General features: G+C 38.8%; 1 protein-coding gene across 3 annotated transcripts in view; it reads right to left on the bottom strand.

Annotated features, from left to right (window-relative positions):
• The window catches only part of RBPJ (recombination signal binding protein for immunoglobulin kappa J region), an 85,500-nt gene that overhangs the window by 13,171 nt on the left and 50,130 nt on the right, over positions 1–22,199 (bottom strand). For 2 of the 3 annotated variants that reach the window (XM_074992572.1, XM_074992573.1), the window contains exons 2-5: positions 17,590–17,628; positions 12,292–12,387; positions 3,015–3,180; positions 2,199–2,373 (exon numbers count right to left, since the gene is read on the bottom strand). In XM_074992572.1, coding sequence (XP_074848673.1) covers positions 2,199–2,373; positions 3,015–3,180; positions 12,292–12,387; positions 17,590–17,628 — 476 coding nt within the window. Of the gene's footprint in view, positions 1–2,198; positions 2,374–3,014; positions 3,181–7,414; positions 7,530–12,291; positions 12,388–17,589; positions 17,629–22,199 lie in introns of those variants that run through there. The other variant, XM_074992574.1, reaches the window with a different exon arrangement.

Raw genomic sequence — 22,199 nt, 5'->3', positions numbered from 1 at the left:
CCAGAATTGCAAGATTGGCTATAAGACTGTAAGCCAACAATGCACGTTGTTAATCCACTGGTAAGAATCACACAGCAACATAGCCATTTCTAGTTGCACGTGGGGCTCATCTCCACAGCGCAACGGGCACCAGAACATAACTGCTCAAGATGAATGTTCTGTCAGAGTGCAGGTTGAACTATAGAGCCTATGCTGTCACAGAGTCTTTGAGCCCAGACTGGTGTCAACCCTGGCTTTTGGAGCTGAAGCCTCAAAGGGTATGTCTACACCGCAGTTACATGCCCTGCAGTTGCCCTGTACCAGCTGACTCAGGTCTGTGGAGCTTGGGTTGCAGGGATTTTTAATAGTGGTGTAGTCCTGCTTTACAAAGTTCCTAAAGCCTGGGTTTCTAGCCCAAGCACAAACAGCTACACCACAATTAAACAGCTCCTTAACTCAAACTCCATGAGCCCAAGTAAAGACGCGGGCCAGCTGCAGGTTTTTAACTGCAGTGTAGACATACCGTTTGAGGCTCTCACCCCCAGTTTGGAAGGGAGTAGAGGGCTTTAAGGTAAATATTCCAGTACCTATTGGCATGTGATAGAGTCTGCAAGCATAAATAGTAACCCTTTTAAAGCACAGAGTAGCAGTTGTGCTTCCCCATTAGTTGGGCAATCAAACTGCATTTCACAGCATTTTTGAAAAGCTATTAGGTTGCTTCTCTGAATGTCAGAGCAAAAAAGGGAATGGCAAAAGAAAAGAGTAGAATGCAGCCTCAGTGCTGACAAATGATTATAGTAGTGATTGTTGGTCAATTTTGTTATAGAATTAATCCCTTAAGAGCACATGCTACTCTCCATTTTCATGTCCCTTTCCACAATGCTCTAGCACAGTTTCTATAATTTCTCCTTTTCTCTTCCTTTCCCTTTTCTCTAGGTTTTGTTCTCTCCCTCTACCTTCCTTCCTTATTTCTTTGTTCTTATGTTTTTTGTGGGGATTTTTTGTTTTTGTACTTTTCTCCTGTCATCCAGCACCCTCTTTTGTTTTCCTTTCTGGCAGCTCAATTACTCTTCTTCATTCCCCTACTTATCAGAAAACTTAATGCTTTTAGTACCAAGGGATTTCCACTGGTGCATCAAAGGCCAAGATGAATTCCACATGAGCAAGGAAGACACAACTGGACTGGCAGACCTGCCTTCACCTGCTGCTCTTCCAGCTACATTAAGTCACAGAAACAGCCAAGAGAGAAGGCAGGGAGTTTTCAAGAGGTTATCTGCTACTTTAACTGGTTATGGTAGCGGTTCAGTTTTCAAGATTTCCCCTATTATTCTAATTCGCTCATTTGAGTCCTGATGAGCTACTTTGGAAATCCTAATGCAGGACACAGACTGGAGAAGATCAGACTACAATATTTGACATTTAGCACAAAAGAATCTGATGGATCAAGGAAAAGGGAACACACAACAGGGAAAGGTGCATCAACTGTGGACAAGCAAAATTCTGAGGGGAAAAGAAGCAAAGGAGATTGAAGTGCCAAGAACTTCCGTTATGCATCAGTGCTTAAGCATCTTCTATATAAAAACCCACAGAAACTTGTGTTCCAGAATAAGCAAGGAAACTGGATTTAAAGTCTGGATGAATCAACAATCTGAGGAATCCCAAACGCCAATGAAAGTCAATATCTTGAAGCTAATTATACAAAATACATTTATTAAAAAAATGGCATCAATGAGAGAAAAGATAGTGACTGAAAATGATGCAGAGAAGACAATGTAGATAGTGATATGGAGCTTACCAATTATGTTCCTAAAGCACGGTCTTTGCTACTGACTACTGAAAGTAGCTTAAGTACCTCAGCAGGAAGGGTCCTCACCTGCTTGAATCAACAGCTTAGAATTCTCAAATAAGGAAGTTCCTGACAAGCCTATGTATAGGTATACAGACTCATGATTGGAAATGTGCCCAAGGAATTTTGTAAGCCTACCAACCTATAATACGAATGCTAATCATATTCAATTCATTTACAGCATACTCAGGGAAATAAAGAGGAATACTGTGAAATACATTAGCGTATGGGTTTTTCAAATACATTACAATTAATCTGGAAAATTGCATTATATATTTCTTTTTAGTTGCAAATAACCCTCGAACATACAAGACAGACATAAAAGCTCAAACATATCACTACATAAACAAAGCCCTGGAAACTAAACACTTACAGTCTGCATTTTTTAGTGACTGTTTCTTTTTAGAAGGTTTGGAGATTACTTTGATCCGTTTACTGAGGAACACACCGATGTCATCGCTATTGCCATAGAACATTTTTACTGATAACATGAAGTGCTTTCTCTTGTCCGAGTCAGAGATGTATAATGTTTTGGCTGTGCAATAGTTCTGTGGATTAGAAAAAAACTAGTATTTCTTTTTCAGATACACTTTAAGTTCAAGATAGAAGAAATACTACACTACATTAAATAAAAACACTACAGAAAATAAAATGTGTGAAATTCATCTTTAAAAATGACTACCCAACTGTTTTCCTTTACTAATTCCCTGAAATCACAACATTCTGCTCTAGTTTTTTAAATTATTCATCATGTAAAGCATTTTGAAATAGATATTTGCAGCATCAATGAAGGAACTACACTGCAAATATAAGATCACTGAAGTAGTGCAACACCTAAAAACAAAAGCTTATATGCAGTTTTATTTTAGCTATCTTAGTTCATTGATGGCACCAGAAAACATCCCACAATAATTTGCGTTATTGGGAAATATCTCCACATTTAGCAAAATACTGTATCAATTATTTTAAAAGTATTTTATTCCCTCCTTTTAAACATTTGTTGAAGCTGCTTAGAGAGTTGATATTTTCATTCTCTTTGCCAGCTAACAAACCCTCTTCATCCTAATGTCTTACAGCCCACAATAACAAGTTAGAAAATAATCACAACGAACACAGTGGTTCAAAGAGACAGTGGTAATCAGAATGTCCCAGCTGCAACTTGCAGGAGTAATTATTATATGGGTTCTACCTTTCCTTCCAAGTTCAGCTGTTGCATTTCTTGGTCGCTGTTTCCTATTCCAATGAAAGCACACGGTTGTGACTCTTGTTCAGAGCAACCATCCCGTTCCATTTGTTCTTTTTTTTTCTTCCATCCACTGCCCATAAGATACACACACGGAGGGGGGCAAAAAAACCTGAAAAACAGACAATTTACAGATTACATGTCACTTTTATGAACATCTTTGTGTACAAGTGACAACACAGTCTTGTCCACGCAATTTAACTAGGAAGGTTGTTTAACATTTTATATATCGTCATAAAGAGAAGGCAGTGTACCTGAACAAAAGCCTTCCCTTCCAAATAAACGAGAAGACTGGTTCAAGATGTGACATCTTGTGACTCAACAAAGCAAAATCAGGAGCTTTTTGCTCTTGGAAAGGAGACAGTCACAACTTTTCAACAGAGTCCTAGTGAGTACCGGTTCATAAAAGGACAGTGAGTGTAGGTTTTATATATGCACTTAACACACTCACTCTCTCCTGATAGCATTGTGTCTTCCTCCAAATTTACAGCATGCAATCTTTGACTAAACTGAGTTTTGAGGATTTTCTCAAATGAATCTGTTAATTAAATCATAAATTAAAACTAAACACACATGGTTTCTTTAAGTAATTTATCCTGGGAAGTCTGTTTCTAGCTTTCATGATCGTGGCAAAAAAACCTTAACAACATGAGCTGTGCTACTCATCACTAAGTCTGCACCTTGCAGCCAATCATCCCATTGAACAAGGCATCTCTGACAAAGGCAGAAATAGTTGGTGTGCAGTTACTACTCTAGGGTTACTGCGGTAGTGGTAAAGCGCATGCCTGTGGGCGGAGGAACAAAAAGAGTCCTGTTTGGTGGCTTAACTTTTCACTGCTTTGCTCTGTGGTTTATGTCAAGGGTGTTACGTGTGTGGTAAGCTTGACTATTTGATCGCACAACTCTTGTGTATGAATATATTTTTAAAAAACATGATAGGGAGGATATATTTATGAATTTCTCAAATCCAGATTAGCATTTCTCTCTAAGCCTTGTAAAATTGGTATAGACATATTAGGAACTTTGACAGTTGAAAAACAGAAACATTCAAAACAATCTAAAATATTAATTTAATATTTATTTCTATGTGTATATCCTGTCTTCAAAGGCCAATGAAGACAAGACTTCCTTTCTGACTGTATAAAAGTCTGGATTTTCTTTAAAATATTTTAAAATCGAAATTAAACACTTTTTATTTTTTAAAATAAACTGTGTATAAATCATTTTGAAATTAGGAATACTATAGTAAGGACAAAACTATGTATTATTAAAATAATTTAAACAAACAAAATATGCTGCCCCAGAGAGCCCTCAAATTGTAATGACTTAATGAAACATATTCCACTGTAACATATTTTCAAAGCCTGAATTTACCTCAAAAGTTAAAGATGCTTCCCTTGTTCCTCTATATAATTTAGAGAGCACTATTCTTTAAGTACGTACGTTATTTTCAGTCTTTACAACTGAGCAAATACTGGTGCTTATGTATTTCCACACATAAGTACTTCCAATACATATTGTACAGAAACGCGTTTTGCCAATGGTCACTAGGAGGCGATAAAGACCACCAGGAAACAACTTATAAGCCATTTTAAATTAAACTGGCTGCAACAATTCAACTTTTTCTTGAAACAAATGTGTGACCAGGGAATCAAAATATTGAATTGCACTGTAAAACAAAATTATATACAGACTATTAGATTACTGAGTTTTAAAAAACTGATTTCCAAAAGCCAAATCAAAGAGAAGAAAGGTGGGTGAAGTAGTATCTTTTACTGGAGTAGCTTCTTTTGACTAAAGAAACAAGTTTTTGAGCTCTGTGAAGCTGAAAAATGTCTCTCTTCCATCAAAAGAAGTTGGTCCAATAAATGGCATTATCACTCACACGTCTTATCTTTCTCATTTTGTGAAATCAAGAAAGCTACAACACTTCAAAACAAGTGATTGGTTCCCTTATTGGTCTAGACTTGAGGATTAGACTCTCCTACTCTACCTCCAGATGGAGACAAGTATTGGTTTTTCAATTTCTTTTTACTGACATTCCATGATCTCCTGTAAAGAAGAGTTTAATTACATTGTGTAAAATTCAGTAAAACAACAAATTTAAGAAGATCTCAAGCATGGAGACTGTTCATAACTGAAATACTTGTAACTGAACAAAACATTATAGTTGCTCTTTCAAAGGCTTGCAACTGATACCATTTAGAAACTTTACTATGTAGGAAAAAATGTTGTGTTCACCTGTTTTATTAGCCTATGTTTAACAAAGCACTGCACTTTTTCTCCCCCCTTCTTTTTTTGGTCTCTGCTGCAGCCCGATTGCATACTTCTGCTTTCAAATGAGGTGTGTGGTTGACTAGTCAGCTTGTAACTCTAGTAAATAGTCTCAGAGGGGTAGCTGTTTATCTGTAGCTTCACAAATAACAAGCTGTCCTGTACACCTTAAAGAGTTTTTTAGGTCATAAGCTTTCATGGGTAAGAGCCACTTCTTCAGATTATAACTCTGGTGTTTGTAACTGTGAGGTTCTAGTATACAAAGTGATGCAGTTATTTCTTATTTAGTAGCAGATAAAAAAAGTTTTTGGTTACTTTAAATTTGTAGAAAAAGCAATTGGAAGAAATGGGTTTGGGTGATAAAATGAGAATTTCTATGTTTTGGTGAGTTGCTGATTTCAGCTACATATGAAGAGAGGAAAGAGAAAAACATGCCTTAAGCTATTTTTAGTTTGAAACAATTTTCAGAATTCACAATTAGACACAGGATGGAAATAGGTGCAATGGAACAAAGAAAACTGTTTTTAATTTCCACTCTAATGTGTAGTCCTCTGTGTTAACCACAGGACCATAAGCTTCAACTTGAGTTGCAGTGAAAGTTCCCAAAGAAGTAATTTGGCCAAAAAGGAAAATGAATGACGCTCCCAACAATTATTGCTTCTGATCTCCTCACTCCTCCCCTCCTCCTTCCCCTCTCCCCAACCTTAGCTAGAACCCTCACTACAAGAGGTACTACTAGAAGGCATCCAGGAGTCCCCTGACGCCCCATTCCCTCAGGGGCAACTGGCTTTGGCCTCTGTCAGATTTCAGATACTGGGCTAGACAGACCGTTGGTCCCCTCAAGCATAGTCTTATGTTCTGATCCACTGGAAAGATAAGGTATTCCCATGTTAGGTCCCCCCCCACACCATGAGCAGAAGACTAGCAGCAGCTTCTTCACAGAGTAACAGTGGGGGGTGAATTTCTCCACCCCTTACTTGAAAGAGATTTGCCACTTCATGATCCAGAAGCCACTTGTGCAGATCTGTCATGGATCAGTTCCTTCTGTCATACTTTTCTTCCCTGTCACACATATGGCGAACAGAAGTGTCTTCTGTGCAAACGCCCATTTCCATATCTGCCAAGCTTTGCCACACAAGTTGCAAACTCCGGTCCCTCCCAGTTTCTTGATGTAAAGCACAAAGGCCCTATTACGTGTCTAAACCTAGACCACCTTTTCGCACATACGGTCTCCAAAGGCATTTCATGTATTCAGAACCTCTCCTCTGCTGTACATATGTTGCTCCTAGAGAAGGACTAAAATCTTGGGAGTGGGCTCTCTGTAGATTCTTCATATCACATTGACTGCATCTGTGGCCACTATAATTTGAATGACTGGCACTAAGCCAAAAAAACCCCAGGTTATTTGCTATCCAGAAGAGATTTGCATTTCCCTTGGTCCTATTGTGTTTTCAAGGTCCACTGAACTGGTCTCATGAGGAAAAAAAAAGCAGGGGCATGGAACTCCTAATTCAGTTGAGACCATCATAACTCAAATGTATTTATAGTATGACCCAAGCTGTCACAACTATGTGATCTGACAAATCCTCTCCATTGTGGTTGGTCATGTATTGAATCCTGCAGCAGAAAGACCAAGCTGATCCATGCCTGACAGAGCTTGCATCCACTCCAAATGTCTGTTTGGGAAAAGCAGATATTTTGAATCCTACTGACTTCAAAACCCTTGTGATGACATGGAAAAGTGAACATACTGCTCTTTTGACTTCTCCCAAAGTGCTGTTCTCATGTACACTCTCAGCACCTGTAGGTATGGGAAAACATGGTGCTTCAATGGTCAAACTATCCTAACTCTGCATACTAAGGAAAAATGGGCTTATGCCAATGCTACTGACTCTTGGCACTCACGGTTCTTGTTCAACTCTGGCTTCTGCTTCAGGGATTTACCCTTTGAAGCACTCTGGCCTAGCCCTGTGCTGGCCTTGCAGAAGTCTTCCTAGGTTCCCTTGATGTGAGCTTGGAGAAATAAACCACCACTTAAGGTGACATTTGCATGAAAATATTTCCCCTTGTACCTGGTGGCCGACTTGGAGACAGTCAATGCAGAAGATATGTTTGTCAATTACCCACATTGTTCTGAGCATGAAACCACTCAGCAGTCTTCTTTCCTTCTTAGGGGCTGAAGAAACTGACAACATCCACTGAAGAATACAATGCAACAAGAAAACAAAACATGAAAAATAATTAGGCACCAGAGTGCTTAAAATAGGCATTGGATCCATGTGGCAAGCCTTGAATGAGGCAAAGCACTGAATGACAAACCAGTTTTAGCAATAACAACCAGGACCTAACTAGAAGGTGGGTACAGAGTAAAGCACACTCAATACATTGCAGAGAAAAGTCTGAGCAGTAACTGGTGTGCAGCTCTTGTAAGGAGCTCCTTCACTAACAGCTCAAGAAATTGCTAACTAGAATATTCCAAGGGTACTGAACAAACTCAAATAGTAGTATGTGACCACGAGTAGTGGGACTAGCTTATACACCCAACAGTGACAACCTTTTGAGACCAAAAAGGACCTCAATAGCTTATTCAGCTTTGTGTGTCTCATGCCAGGAAACTGGAGAACCAAGAGTGAAAATCTTGGTAGATGGTATCTTCATAGACACATACCTAGCTTAAGTCTAATCTACAATAAACGTTCCCAGAAGGAACCCAGAAGACTATTCTGAATGTGACATCTGAAAATATACATAATTAATGTACACATGCCACTGCCAAATTGTTCACCTACAAATTTCACCTGTTACATTTTTATCACCACTGCCATTCCAAATGATACTATTACTAAAGACAAATATACTCTCATCAGAGAAGAGCAAAGGATGTATCTATTATTATTTCTATTACAGTAGCATCAATGAATCCTAATGAGCAGGCTAGGCTATGTACAGACAAGTTAACAAAGAAGTTGCCAGGTATTGGGGGACTAAGTCTGGAAGTGCCTTTTCCTAATACTTTTAAACAAAAATCACACTACACAACATTTGCAAATTATATGGTTCCTTTCCACCAAGAAAGTCACATTATCAATTAAGCCTCATCAAAACACTTGCAAGGTAGTTCTCTAGCTCACTGAAAGAAGGATAAACTGTTCCTATGAAGGTTAACAGATTTTTCCATGGCCTCATAGCAAACAAATGCAGAGCTGAGAACAGAAATGGGGAGTTTTTACAGTCTCAAGATTACCCTGATTCTGCAAACTGGAATTAGAAAAGGAGCCCCAATGTCTGAAAACTTAGAAGCTGGTGTAGTAAAGATGGCTTATCCTCTACACATCCAAAGTGAGCCAAGATGCTGCCTTATCACATTACACTCGAGGACAAAAAGCATGGAGCAATCCTTCTATGGAGCTTAATGTACACTGTAACCTTAGGAACAATCAATAATTGTTTAATTAACAACCTCTCTCTCTGAAAATGCAGAACAAAATGGATAAAACTAACATCCCATGAACTTGTTAAATCGTTAGAACAAAATAGCTTTAAAACTTGTTAGTAATTTTGCTCAGCCTTGGAACAAGAAAGGAATAAGGCATGACTCCGTATGAGTAAAGTGAAATGAATGTGATGATGAAGGACCTAATTCTGCATTCATTTGCACAAAGTACTGGGGGGGAAGAAATGAACCCAAAGATTTAACGGCAAGGGGCACTGCTGAGCTTTCTGTTGATATTGGCAATATAATTAATAATGAGACAATTTTTTACTCCAGAAGTTTGGGAGCCTACTGTAATACTGTAAGGCACTTTCCACAGTGGTTTAAACACTGGTTTAAAAATCAGAACAAAAATTAGAATGTTTAACATTTAAACAGATACTCCAATTTTGCTTTTAATAACTAAAGCCATATTAAATCAGTTGGGAAATGATGTTATACTCTTACACAGAGCTCTCTCTTCCTCATACCATGGGGATCTAAAAAGACATCTGTAGTAATTTGATAAACCTACCACTAAGATGAGAATTCAAAATAACTGGTATGAAGAAAAACTCCAGATATACTGAATAGTGGATGGACCTAGCTCCACAATATACACAGAGTGGTAAAGGAACATGTTACATAAAAACAGAATATTACAGTGCCATTTCTGAGCTACTAACCAAGATACCCCTGAAATGTGATGTAAAAATGTTTATACTAGATTCGGATTCCCCACCACAAAACAGTTTGCCCTTAAAAGAACTTTGTTGTTTTAACATTTGGCATTTTGTATTTACATAAGAGTAATCTCATTCTTATTGCATCTTGCGACTACTACTTGGCGTGAGAACAGCAATTCTCAGGAGCTGGGAAAGCATACTTGTATGCAAGTCATAGTAATTTTAGTAATATTAGTAATAAATAAATATATGTATATCGACATACATACATAAATAAAAATTAGTAATAAATATTCATAAAGATAACAAGGCACCTCAAGAATGCCCTAAGCTCTACTCTGTATTTCATCCAAGGAATTACTTAGGGCACTATTATCCTGTCAAAGGCACAAAGGAATATTTGGAAATTGTTAGAAACAAAGATCGACCTTGAAAGTATCTCCTCATATGTCTTATGATGATTTTTGGGTGGGTAAATTTTCCTAACAAAATAGTGAGCTTAGTCTTTAAGTAAAATGAGTCTTCCCTTTCTTTACTGCAATCCAAAGAGTATATCTGTCCCTAAAAGGGCTGGATGGTGGACAACTCTTACTCCTGAAATAATTTGGACTCAAGAGAAGGAGCAGATTTCTGTCTGTCACAGGAAAGCCGTTTAGAAAAGCCTTTTCCTATTCAGGAAAGCATACAAAGCTTTCTCAGAGGTTAAAGGAATTCAGTACACTGTGTTCCAAGCAGGCTATTTGAATATGATGCGATCCATTAAGATAATCATATGTTTCTGCTGTTCAGGCATGTTAAATCTTGACGACTGTAAAATCCTCTTTTGTGTAGCAGCAGGTACTGCTTACTACTATTCTGCCCTGAATTGTACCCCCCCCTTTCTGTGTGTGTCCAGAAATGCTGCAGTAGGCAAGAGGGCTACATAGCTGCATCATATACCTAGAGTATACTTGTGCACTTTTGTGTCCTCCCCCTACCCACCACTGAGTTTCCCATTTGATTCTCAATAAGATATGCAAGGCTCTAAAGAGGTCTAAAGAGTCCTTAACAACTGAAAGGAGCTGCTGAACTTGGAAACTGCCCAGAAGCGAAGCTTAGCGAAGACTGCAAGCTGTGGAGGTCTTATCAGGACAGTGGAAATGTACTGATGTACTGGTAATTGAGCACAGAAGTGTGAAGAATAGCCAGCAGTGTGGCCTCTGCATGAACAACAGAGGCCCAACGGTAGGAAATGAATCCGTGTATTAGAATGGCATTACCTCTCAGAAGTCTGCAGGAAATTTTCTGATGAACGCTGATTTTCAATTGTTTTTGTGCACTGAGATGTTTAATATCTCAAATATCAGGACATTTTACAAGAAACGTGATATAACAGGATGAGGCCCAAAATAGAGAAAGAAAGATTACACACCAAAGATAACAGTACAGGCAGCATCTAGGCTGTTTGTGGCTTTTGCATGTGGGTAACACACAAGGGGTCTGAAACCTCATCGGCTTTAGTCCAATACTTTCAGTTCAAAAATTTAGCCTTTGAAAATCACTTTATAGTAACACTCATTATGAGACCATTAGAAATAAAACTAAGTGAGCTTTTCCTGACTGGTGTTGCAAGTCAGAATTTGTGTGTGTTTATGTGCCTAAGAGCCTGCACATAATTTATTCATAACACATGCATTCACTAACAAGCCTTCCCAAAATGCTTGTTCTGCAGCCACTTGCCTTAAAGAAATAAAGCTACCTTAAGTGTACTACAATTGCTTGGAAATGCAGTGATCAGAAACTTTGTTGATAGCTGCTGTATAAAAACCAATAAAAATAGGTTCAGATATACAGCATCTTACTACTTATATACTGACATCTCTTTGGCAAGCAGTTGTTTTAAGAATACATTTTAATGATACATCTGAACGCATCTTATTGAAATCAGAGGCCTGATTCAGGGTACCATGTGTTTAAGTACTGTCCTGAACTTGGGCCATTTTCTTGTATCTAAGATTTCTGAATAAAAAGAGCTAACCTTCACACCACTACCACCTCCTCAAAACAAAATACTTTAAACTGACACTTTACCAGGAAAATAGTTTATGCTAACAGGAAAGATTTTTTTTTTTTTTTTTTTTAAGACTTTCTCCCATTATTCTAAGGTTAATTTTAATTATAATCTCAGTACATTGATCCCACTTAAAAGTGATCAAAAAAGTGGGTTTGTGCCACTTCTTATTTTGGTAAAGGTTCCCATGCATTTTTTTTCACTTTAAATCAATACCGAGATATTATTGTCTAGATCAGAACGCTCCCCAAGTAACTGGAGAACCAATTAACTGACAAACAGATACTGAAGCAGCTGCAGCAGATACAACCATGTTACTGGGGTGAAGTGGAGAAGTGAGGCCCAGGCTAAGGATGTTCCTCCCCCCAGAGAAAAACTTTGCAGAAGACCCTCCGCAGAGGACATAAGAATCTATTCTACTGTACTGCTCTCTGAACCACGTGAAAAAGGTATCCCAGGGTGAAGCCAGCTTGGAGACTGAGACACTGCCAATAAAAAGAGGGACAGATGTCTGTGTACTAAAGCAGCAGTTTTCCAACATTCACTATACAAATGTTATCAATAAACGTAATATACTTCAATAATACATTTCCTTAGAATCAGATTATGATGTTTTTAATTTAAGGCACTTTTGTTAGGTACTATGCTAAACAATAATATGCCAGATGATGAATTTTCTTCCCCTTCATGGGGATGGAATGAGAGAGAGAGAGAGAGACACACACACACGCTCATCCTTACCTTTTTTCATTTCCATATGACTTCTGTGCAACTTTTGCATGGAGGATTAGCACTGTTTGATCACCCCGCTCCTTTAGATAATTCCGCATAGCTTCTCTAAAAATTAAAGAGAAAATAAGTTTGGAAAGGTTTTTTTTAGCTTTGTAGTTATAATAATTCAAATAGTACATTGAGGAAAAATGGTGGAAAGAAGACACAAATAGAGGGATATGCTACACTCTAAGGCCACATCTACACTAACAAGTTCTTTCGGAAAAATCGGGCCCTTTTTTGAAAGACTATGCAGAACGTCTACACACAAAATGCACTGTTTCGATATGAAACTGAAAGAATGCAGCTCTTCTTCTGGAAGCTGTCTTTGGCTCCCGGATCAGGAAGAGTGCCGCCTTTCAAAAGCTTCTTTTGGAAAAAAAAAAAAAGCATATGTAGACGCTCCCCTTTTTCAAAAGAGCAGTCCTCATGGTGCCAGAATTTTCAATTCCTGGCTTGTTATTTCAAAAAAGCAGGGGCTGTGTGGATACTCTCAATCAAAAGGGCAAATCAATCTTTTGATCTGATTTTTTGTCTGTGAATGTGCTCTTTCCAAAGAAGGCTTTTCAGAAAAGATCTTCCGGAAGAACTTTTGAAAGATTGCTGTAGTGTAGATGCAGCCTAACAGTAGGGAATTCAGTTTGAACCAGATGTCTTAAGATAATGTTTGGGGCAAGAAAAAAAATATTCAGTTTGCACCCCAAAACCGCTTATTTTTTCAGTGGTTTCATAGAATCCTAGGGCTGGAAGGGCCGTCAGGAGATCATCAAGTCCAGCCCCCCCTGCCTAAAGCAGGATCAACCCCAACTAAATCATCCCACCCATGACTACGTCAAGGTGGGACTTAAAAACCTCTAGGGATGGAGGTTCCACCACCTTTCTCGGTAACACATTCCAGTGCTTCACCACCCTCTTGGTGAAACTGTTTTTTGTAATATCCAACCAATACCTCTCCTTTTGTCATCCAAAATCACTACTATATTTTTCATTGCAGGAAAACCTTGTGGAGCTGTAGAAAGATGGCTTATTTTCAATATATTCATTCACAAAAGAGGGATGTTTGAGGTCTCATTGTTATTATTTTCATCACCTTACGAGCCATATTTGTTCAAACATATTTAGCTGATCCAAGGTTGGTTTTTTTTTTTAACGTACTTACATGACATACCACGATTCAGGAACATTCTTATGCTATTTTAATCATTACAATGACTCAAATAATGAAGGCTATCTTGACAATTACAGAGGGGAGATGATGGCAACTATCATTATTACATATTAGTTAAACTATAGATTCTTCAGAAATGGGTTGTTTGGTCCTTCACCTGCTAGTGAAAGCTCACTACTCCCAACACGCAAGTAAGCAAACTGACGTCAAGCCATATAATATAAAGTAAACCACTGAGTTTTGTGGGGCTTGCATTCTTGAAACCCCCGTGTAACTCAAATTTTCGCACAAATCAGGGTGGGGAGTTGGGAACCAGGCTACTGTTTGGTTCCCAGCTCCCTGCCGCTTGCGGGACCCGGGAAAATGAACAGGGCTGGTCAGTCTTCTGTATGCTCCTCCCTGCCTTCCCCCGGGCATGTGGCTTTCAACCTGACAGGGGCACTGCTGCAGGAAGGCAGGGAGAAGGGGCTAAGCAGGCTGACAGCTGCAGAACAGCTTCAAGTTGTGCTTAACTTGCGTTGAAGTGAGTTACATGCAACCTGGAGCCACGGATTTCAGTGGTTTATTGTATGCTTTTTTTTAAAACATTCGTCCATACAGAGATAACAGAAGCTGATAAACATGTTGCGTGAGGCTTAAAAAAACCCAACCACCTCTTGAGTTGATCGACTTTTTCTGAATATTACTCCAGCCCTTTTATTAAAAGTACTATAATCAATTCAAAGTTTCCTGGTCCCTATTTTCACAGCCCTTAACTAGGTAAGTGCAAATACTGAAAGCAACCTAATGAAACAGACAAGAGTAGAGCTAAAACTCCACTGAAGGAGATTTAAGACATTTTGCTAAAAAGGCATCAACCTAAAGAAAGTTACAAAACTTGGCCAATATTTGTATAGTTCTTAATGGTGCTAAGACCTTTGCTGACCCAGAACTTTACTCAACCAAGGAAGTAATATATTTAGCTGACAAAGTCTGTTTCCAGTAGAAAGTGTCATTGGATAAAAGAGAGCCTACAGAATGCAAACTCATCTCAGAAAATGGAGGGCATAACATAATCCAGCTGGGATGAAAATGTATCTTATGTTTTTGTACCTGACACATCAATACCATGGTAACTGGTGTACCAGATATATATACACACATAAAAACATAAGTGGATGATTCACCAATTCAGAAATAGAGGCCCAATTACAATTTTAAATATGGATTACAGAGGTCAGTGGATGGAGGGAGTGGATAAAGGGGGCAGTTGCCCCAGTGATTCAACAGCCCCTGGGTTCCCTGGTTCACTACCACCATGGACCCTTTTAATCACAGCTGGATCCCCATGCAATGCACTCCAGGTGGCTCCCAGGGGTGAGCTAGGGGCAGCAGAGTGAAGTGTGGGTGGCACTGAGGACTGGCTGCCTCACAGCCTGACGTCTTCTGTGAGTGCAGAGCCAAGCTTCCCCCTCCCTCTTACCCCAGGGGGCCAGCAAGTTCTTTGGCACACTTGAAATTATCTGATATGGCTAAATTTGACTAACAATTTGTAACACTGATACTAAGTGCCATATAGGTATAAAGTATAGACAATAAAACACTCTCTCAAATATATTTTTATAGGTACTAAGATGTTCAACACTTGGACCACATCCTCCCTGAATGAACTGACCTTGTTCCTCCTCTATTGAGAGTCACAACTCCACGAGTGTCTGATAATGGGCCACATCCTCTGTGACTGAACTGACTTTGTCAACTCTGGCCCTCTTCTTGACTGGGACTCCCTCCTTTTCATAAACTTATACATTTAGATCCTCCTCTGGAACCCCCACTCATGCATCTGATGAAGTGGGTCTTTATGCTCCAAAAATCCGTTAGTCTGTAAAGTGCCAAAAGGACTTCTTGTTGTTTTTGAGGATACAGACTAACTCAGCTACCCCCTGATACTTGACAACATGGAATCATGGCCCATAAGATTTAGAAGCACCATTCTCACACATGCAAAGTGCTTCCCAGGATTACTGTCAACATACCAGGAGAAAGATATATTACTACTCTAAGAGCTGAACTATGAGCATGAAGCCTAGATTCATCAAAGATAAGCATAAAACACTGCTTAAGTGCTGATATACAAAAGGTGTTCCTTCAGTTTTCCATAAATTAATCCCAGAAAGGTGGATTCCATCAGTAATTTCAGAAGCAGACAATTCCAAAAGTGATTGACCTTCAAGGAGGTTGGTGGGGAATATGTCATGATCTTAAATTTAATCTCTTAAGTTTAAAAATAGATATATATTTAGCAATTGTGTAAGTCATATGGTAGAAGAGGAAATTACCTGTTGAGCTTATTTAAATCTATTTTGGGCTAAACTCTGGTTTGAGTTGTAAGTACTTATAGCCTAAATACGAAGCAAGTTGAGCATGAAGCTAGAGTAGCTCTGGAAATACATTCCTGATGAGATATACCCCAAACTTGACATGACACACAACATGTTTATTCACGTTTCACATGAGGCATCCTGCTCCCTTACACAAAAGGAAACAGACCAGGGTAATAATGGGTATTTTATACCCTCAAATACCATTGTTTATGCCCAGAGCTATTAAAACTGCACGTTTTACACAAGCATACACAGTGGACATCATTAAGCAAACATTTGCCACACAATAGTATCCAAGATTACTATGGTTTTCTCCTGTCTGAGGAACAATCAGTATTTATAGTTAGTAACAGTGTGGTAACAATTGGCAAATGGTATTTTATGGCTTCTACTGCAAATTAGTCCAAAACGAATCAAATCACACATGCACACAAATTTCTGCGCTCTCACAACCATTTCATGCACAGATTCCCCTGAGAATGTGTACTATTCACCTCTGGTCACACTTCACAAAACTTCTGGGATAAGATCATTCCCTGACACTATCCATGACTGATGTTTGATGCAGTGTAAAAGCCCTCAAACACAATATTTAAATTCTGGCAGCAAAAGAGCTTTGGCATTTGACATAACTTCATATGCTAGACATATCAATGCTTTTACAACACAGGATAGAATATACATACATACATACACACTTATCATAAGAACATAAGAATGGCCATTTCTGGGTCAGACCAAAAGGTCCATCTAATCCAGCATCCCGTCTGCTGACAATGGCCAGTGCCAAGTACCCCAGAGGAGGTAGACTGAAGACAATGATCAAGTCATTTGTTTCCTGTCATCCATCTCCAACCTCTGACAAACAGAGGCCAGGTACACCACTCCTCACCCCGGCTAATAGCCTTTTGTGGACCTAACATCCATGAATTTACCTAGCTCTTCTTTCAACTCTCTTAGGCTGTGTCTACATTACCACCTTCCTTCAAAGGAAGGATGGTAATGAGGCTGTTCAGAGTTTACCAGTGAAGTGCTGCTGTGCATAGGCAGCACTTCATTTAGCAAATTCCCCCCCGCAGCAACTCTGAAGTTTTAAACTTCCAAGTACCGGCGCGTGTCTAGCCGCAGCGCACCCACTGATACTTCGAAGTGCCGGGGCACCCACCGGTACCTCGGAGTTGCCACGGGGGGGACTTTGCTTAATGAAGTGCTGCCTATGCACGGCAGCACTTCATTGGTAAACTCCAAACAGCCTCATTACCATCCTTCCTTCGAAGGAAGGTGGTAACGTAGACACAGCATTATAGTGCTAGCCTTCACAACCTCCTCCGGCAAGGAGTTCCTCAATGAGGGAGAGGTTTGGAATCATCTTTGGAAATTTAGAACTGAGCAAATTAACATCCACTAACTATACATAATGACTAACTATACATCATAACCTTTAACTACATAAAAAAAAGTAATTTCTGCAAAGCATTTTGAATTTCAGATTAAAGAGAGAAATGAAAAGAAGAAAATATTCAGAGTATTATTTGTGGTTGATAATTTGGTTGTTAAAGTTTATTTTGGGGAAGACATTTTAAACCAATATTTCAAAGTGTACTTTGACTCTCTGCAGAATGATTATACCTCAGCACTGAAAATTAAAGGATGACAAGATACAATTTATTGTTTATCTTTAAAATTATTAAAGAAAAATGTTTAGACAAAATGATCAACTATTCATTCAGTGCTTACCTGGTGAGACGTTTAGGTTGAGGTCGCTCACCAAACTTCCTGTAAACAAACAAGAGGTTAGTAATTTAAAACTATTCTGTGACAAATTTTTACACTGAAATACTAGAATTTAAGACAGCGTTTACACTATTCAATGTTGTATCTTCTTCCTTCCTCGATCACTTTATTTTTATGCTAACATAATTAAGTATACCTACTGATACATTTAAATCATAGTATTTCAAGTACTGGTAACTCATTTGTTACGATCCAGAAAGTTTTAAATGAACATGTTCCATATCTATTTTATTTCTTTGAGCAAACCCAGCTCCTTTGCAGAGTTTTTCCTATGGCACTAAGGATGTTTCTCATGTAAATAAATCAGAAAAATTACATGTCATTCACATTTTATCTAAAATGAAAAAGAACCCTTTACTGTGAAATTGTTCTAATACAACAAAAGGCCTGACAAATGAAATAATTATTGCCCTGTTATACAAAAAATACAGTGCAATTCCTATTTATGTTCCTTACTATGATTCTGCAAAAAGTCACCTCATTTTCCTGATCTTTGCTTTAAAAGTCAAAAGTTTCCTAACTGCATTAAAAATCAGCAATTATCTGCTATCATCACCTACTATAAATGCCAGTAAGAAGAGTTACTATCAACACAATGACAAAAACATTGCTAATTATTTGACTTTTGGCAGTCTGATTCTGAGTTGGCAAATACATTGCACAATAAATACTTAATATTAGGATCCTTTTTCTAAGAAATTGAGTTTTATTCTCCCTCAGTTACTTCTTAAAGAATGGTTGACAAATTTTATAGTGTTGCAATGGTTTACAGACTCAAAAAAAATGAGAGTCTCAGCTTAAAGAGAGGATGATTCATTAGCTTTTGGAGTAATACTACCTCATCACAAACCTCAGGCTAGATCCTCAAAAATATCGAGGTATGTAACAAAATGGATACAAAACAAAAAAGCAGTAATGTAGCACTTTCACAAAATAATTTATTAGGTGATGGGTTTTCATGGAGCAGACCCACTTCTTCAGGTAAGCATCAAATACTTAGTACATGGTTTCCCAAAACTTGCAGGGTGAGCATGAGGTGACCCAGCCCACCCCTTCATTCCCCCACCCCAATGAAGAGCCAATCTTTGCCTCCTGCTCTCAGCCCCTGCCATTTTATGTGAGCAACTCAGCACAGCTGCTATAAGGAGCAGGCAGCTGTCAAAGACCCACCTAGAGCTAGCTGCCTCCAGCAAAGCTGACTGAGTGTGTGTTGAGGGAGGAGGAGTAGGATGGGGTTAGATGAGGGACTGGGAGTACCTGGCTTGGGGGAGGGGAATGCCGTAAGAGCAGGGGGCTGGTGGTGCCTGGCTTTGGGAGAGAGGAGGGTCTTGGGCTGGTGGGGCTCAGGTGAGCAGCTCGTGGGGCTTAGGCAGCTGGCCCTGACATCATAGAGCTAAGGCGACTCAGGCAGGCGAGTGGCAGGCTGGCTCTGGCAGTGTGGGACTCAGGCAGCTGGCCTCAGTGGCTGGTGGGCAGGCAGCTGACCCCAGCAGTGCGGGGCTCCGGTGGCTCAAGGCTGGCAGATAGCTGGCTGGCCTTGGCAGTGTGGGGCTCGGGTGGCTGGGGCAGCTGTCTGGCCCCAGCAGTGCAGGGCTCAGGTGGGTGGCTCAGGCAGCTGGCCCTGGCAGTGTGGAGCTCAGGCAGCTGGCGGGCGGGGGTTTGCGACTGGCCCTGGCAACTGGTGCATGGCTGGCTCCAGCAGTATGGGGCTCAGGCAGGCAACTCCAGCAGCACAGGGCTCAGGCAGCTGGCCAGATGAGGCTGCACCAGGCACCAGCAAGGGGCCAAGAAAAACTATTTGTGCTTATTTTTAAATTTAAAATATTTTTATATCATGTTTTGTGTTTATTTTAAATTACAAATTGAATTTTTTGTTAAAAGGGGGTTGGATGATGGTAAACAAGGGGTGGGGGGGCATGAGGGTTTCTCAAAAATCAAAAGGGGGTCATGATGTCAACAAGTTTGGGAACCACTGACTTAGAAGAAGTGGATGTGCCCCATGAAAGCTCATCACATAATAAATTACTTTGTTAGTTGTTAAAGGGCTACGACTGCTTTTTTGTTTTGTGAAGATACAGACTTACACAGCTCTTTCTCTGTAACTACTTAAGATGGATATAAGCAGCTCATTAAAAATGTAGAAATATGTTACTGTTTTTATGTATGTGTATTCACATTCATATACCAATTCATAAATTTTTTTATATTCTACACTTATTTTCTTACACATGCCAAAAGTTATTTTTCATATGAATATAACCAAAAATTTCATTGGTTTGGATTCTATTCAGTTGGCTGGCCCCTGCTAATTGCAAGTGGAGCCCCAATATAAAAGGTTTGCTCACCCTTGCAATATGTAATAGAAAAAACTTTCCCCCTCTTGTGATGCATGAACAATGAAATTAATCCATCTATAATAGCATTCTACAACATTTGAGGAGTGCACAATAAAGAGCACAAGGCCTATAATTATATGAAAAGAGATCCCCCTAATTTACCGAGCAGATCTGCTCTAAACTTTTTAGAAAAAACAAGTAAAACACAGCAACGTTAACTGATTATGCAGTTATTCAGTATATTTAAATATTTAAGTGATTTCAGAAGTGCACCACAAAGGGAAAATATACAATTAATGCATATAATTTAATTTGTATTGCAACAAAGGAATTTCATTCATCTTAGGAGACCAAATGGGGGAGGGGGAATCCTTATAGAGGCCAAACAGCAGCATTAAATCAATTTAAGGTGATTAAATCAATGTAGGAACACACCCGAAATGTTAAACCAGTTCAGCTTTGTGTGTAGACCTGTTTAGGAAGACACACTTGTTTTAAATTAACGATGATACTATTAAGAGAAAGCTTGAGTGAAGGATTTTACATTTCACTCTCAGTAGATGACAGTCATCAAATCTGAAAATCAGGTCTCTACAGTGTCCCAACAGGAACACCCCAAAACTGAAGTACCCAATATCACTAGTCAGCTTTCTGACTGTTGGTTTAAAACCTAAAAGTATATGCAATTGATTATATTTTCTTTTTACATTCTGCTCAATTTCACTTATTTTTACAATCAAAAAGTGAAGACAGCATTCTTACAATGTTACAACAACTTATATGCTTCTGTTTGCAATGTACAAATTCCCTAAAAATATTTGTATTGTACTACAGGGGTATGTGTGTAGTTCTAACAAGCATATTAGTTAACACCGAGTCACTGTTCTCTGTTGCAGGCTTATGACAACAAGCATAAATAGAGTGGAGAGAAAAACAACTTGAGGATTTACCTGCCTGTGACTTTCACTGTCTAGGCAGACAACTCTAACTGATGCCACCTGAACAACAGAAGCAGAACCTGAAAGTTGATTAAATAGTGTGACTTTGTGTAGAAATGCATCATCTAACTAGGGTCTAATGTTGGGCAAGAAAAGAGTGGATTTAGATTTTTCATATATTTATATTCTTATCAGATCAGTTATTAAACTTTCATTTACTTATTTATATTACAGTAGTACCTACAGGCTGCATTCCAGCTCAGAAGCTTATCATACAACAGGCTACTCAAAGAAAGGAAAAAGTTCCTGCTCCTAAAACAAAAACACACACACGCACACTCTTTTCTCTCTTTCCTGAGTTAAAATAGTGTTACTCCCTTCCAAAGATTCTTATTTCAATTTAAGAGCCATATATCATGCTATTGTGGCTTTCAGTTAATGCACAGAATCTCCAGCCCGGAAGAACTGACAATGAGAGGAGGAATTTGGTTTTATGTTACATCACCAATGGGAAGGTTAGATAAAAAACTGATGATTAAAAAAAATTGCAGGGTGTATGACAGCAAATATTGATTTTAGATAAGTTGATTTCAACTATGCAACTCTAGTAGCTGGACTTGCATACCTGAAATTAATTTTACCTCCTAGCATAGACCTGGCCTTACACACCTCAGTTGGTCCCAGTCTATAACAACTCTGCAGCTAATAAAGAGTACAGTTTAGCTAACAACAATGAAAGAAGTTTAATAAAAAAATTCAGGAAAAGTTACTCCAGTGAGAAAAACAAGCCTGTGAGGACTAAGGCTTTAACAGAGTTCAAAAAAAGAACTAGATAAATTCATGGAGGATAGGTCCAACAATACTTATTAGCCAGGAAGTGTAGGAATGGTGTCCCTAGCCTCTGACAGAAGATGGAAACGGGTGACAGAGGGAGGGATCATTTGGTGATTATCTGTTCTGTGCACTCTGAGGCATCTGGCATTGGCCACTGTCAGATGACTGAATACTTGGCTAGAGGGACCTTAGGTCTGACCCAATATGGCCATTCTCATATTATGTTTACGCTCTTAATTTTGACTGAGCTGAATTCCCACATTTCTAAAAGTGTCCAGAAATGTTGTGGAAAACCAAGTTTCAACAAATATCAGGATCTATTTATAAAGATGATGAACAAAGACTGACATCTTTTTGAATATTGCCGATACCGAAGCAATATATATATATATATATATATATATATATATATATATATATATATATATATATATATATATATATA

Source organism: Carettochelys insculpta, chromosome 4 (assembly GCF_033958435.1).
Source record: "Carettochelys insculpta isolate YL-2023 chromosome 4, ASM3395843v1, whole genome shotgun sequence".
NCBI classification, from domain to species: domain Eukaryota; kingdom Metazoa; phylum Chordata; order Testudines; family Carettochelyidae; genus Carettochelys; species Carettochelys insculpta.
Note: the sequence above shows the minus strand (reverse complement) of the source record. Positions and strands in the feature narration are given on the sequence as shown.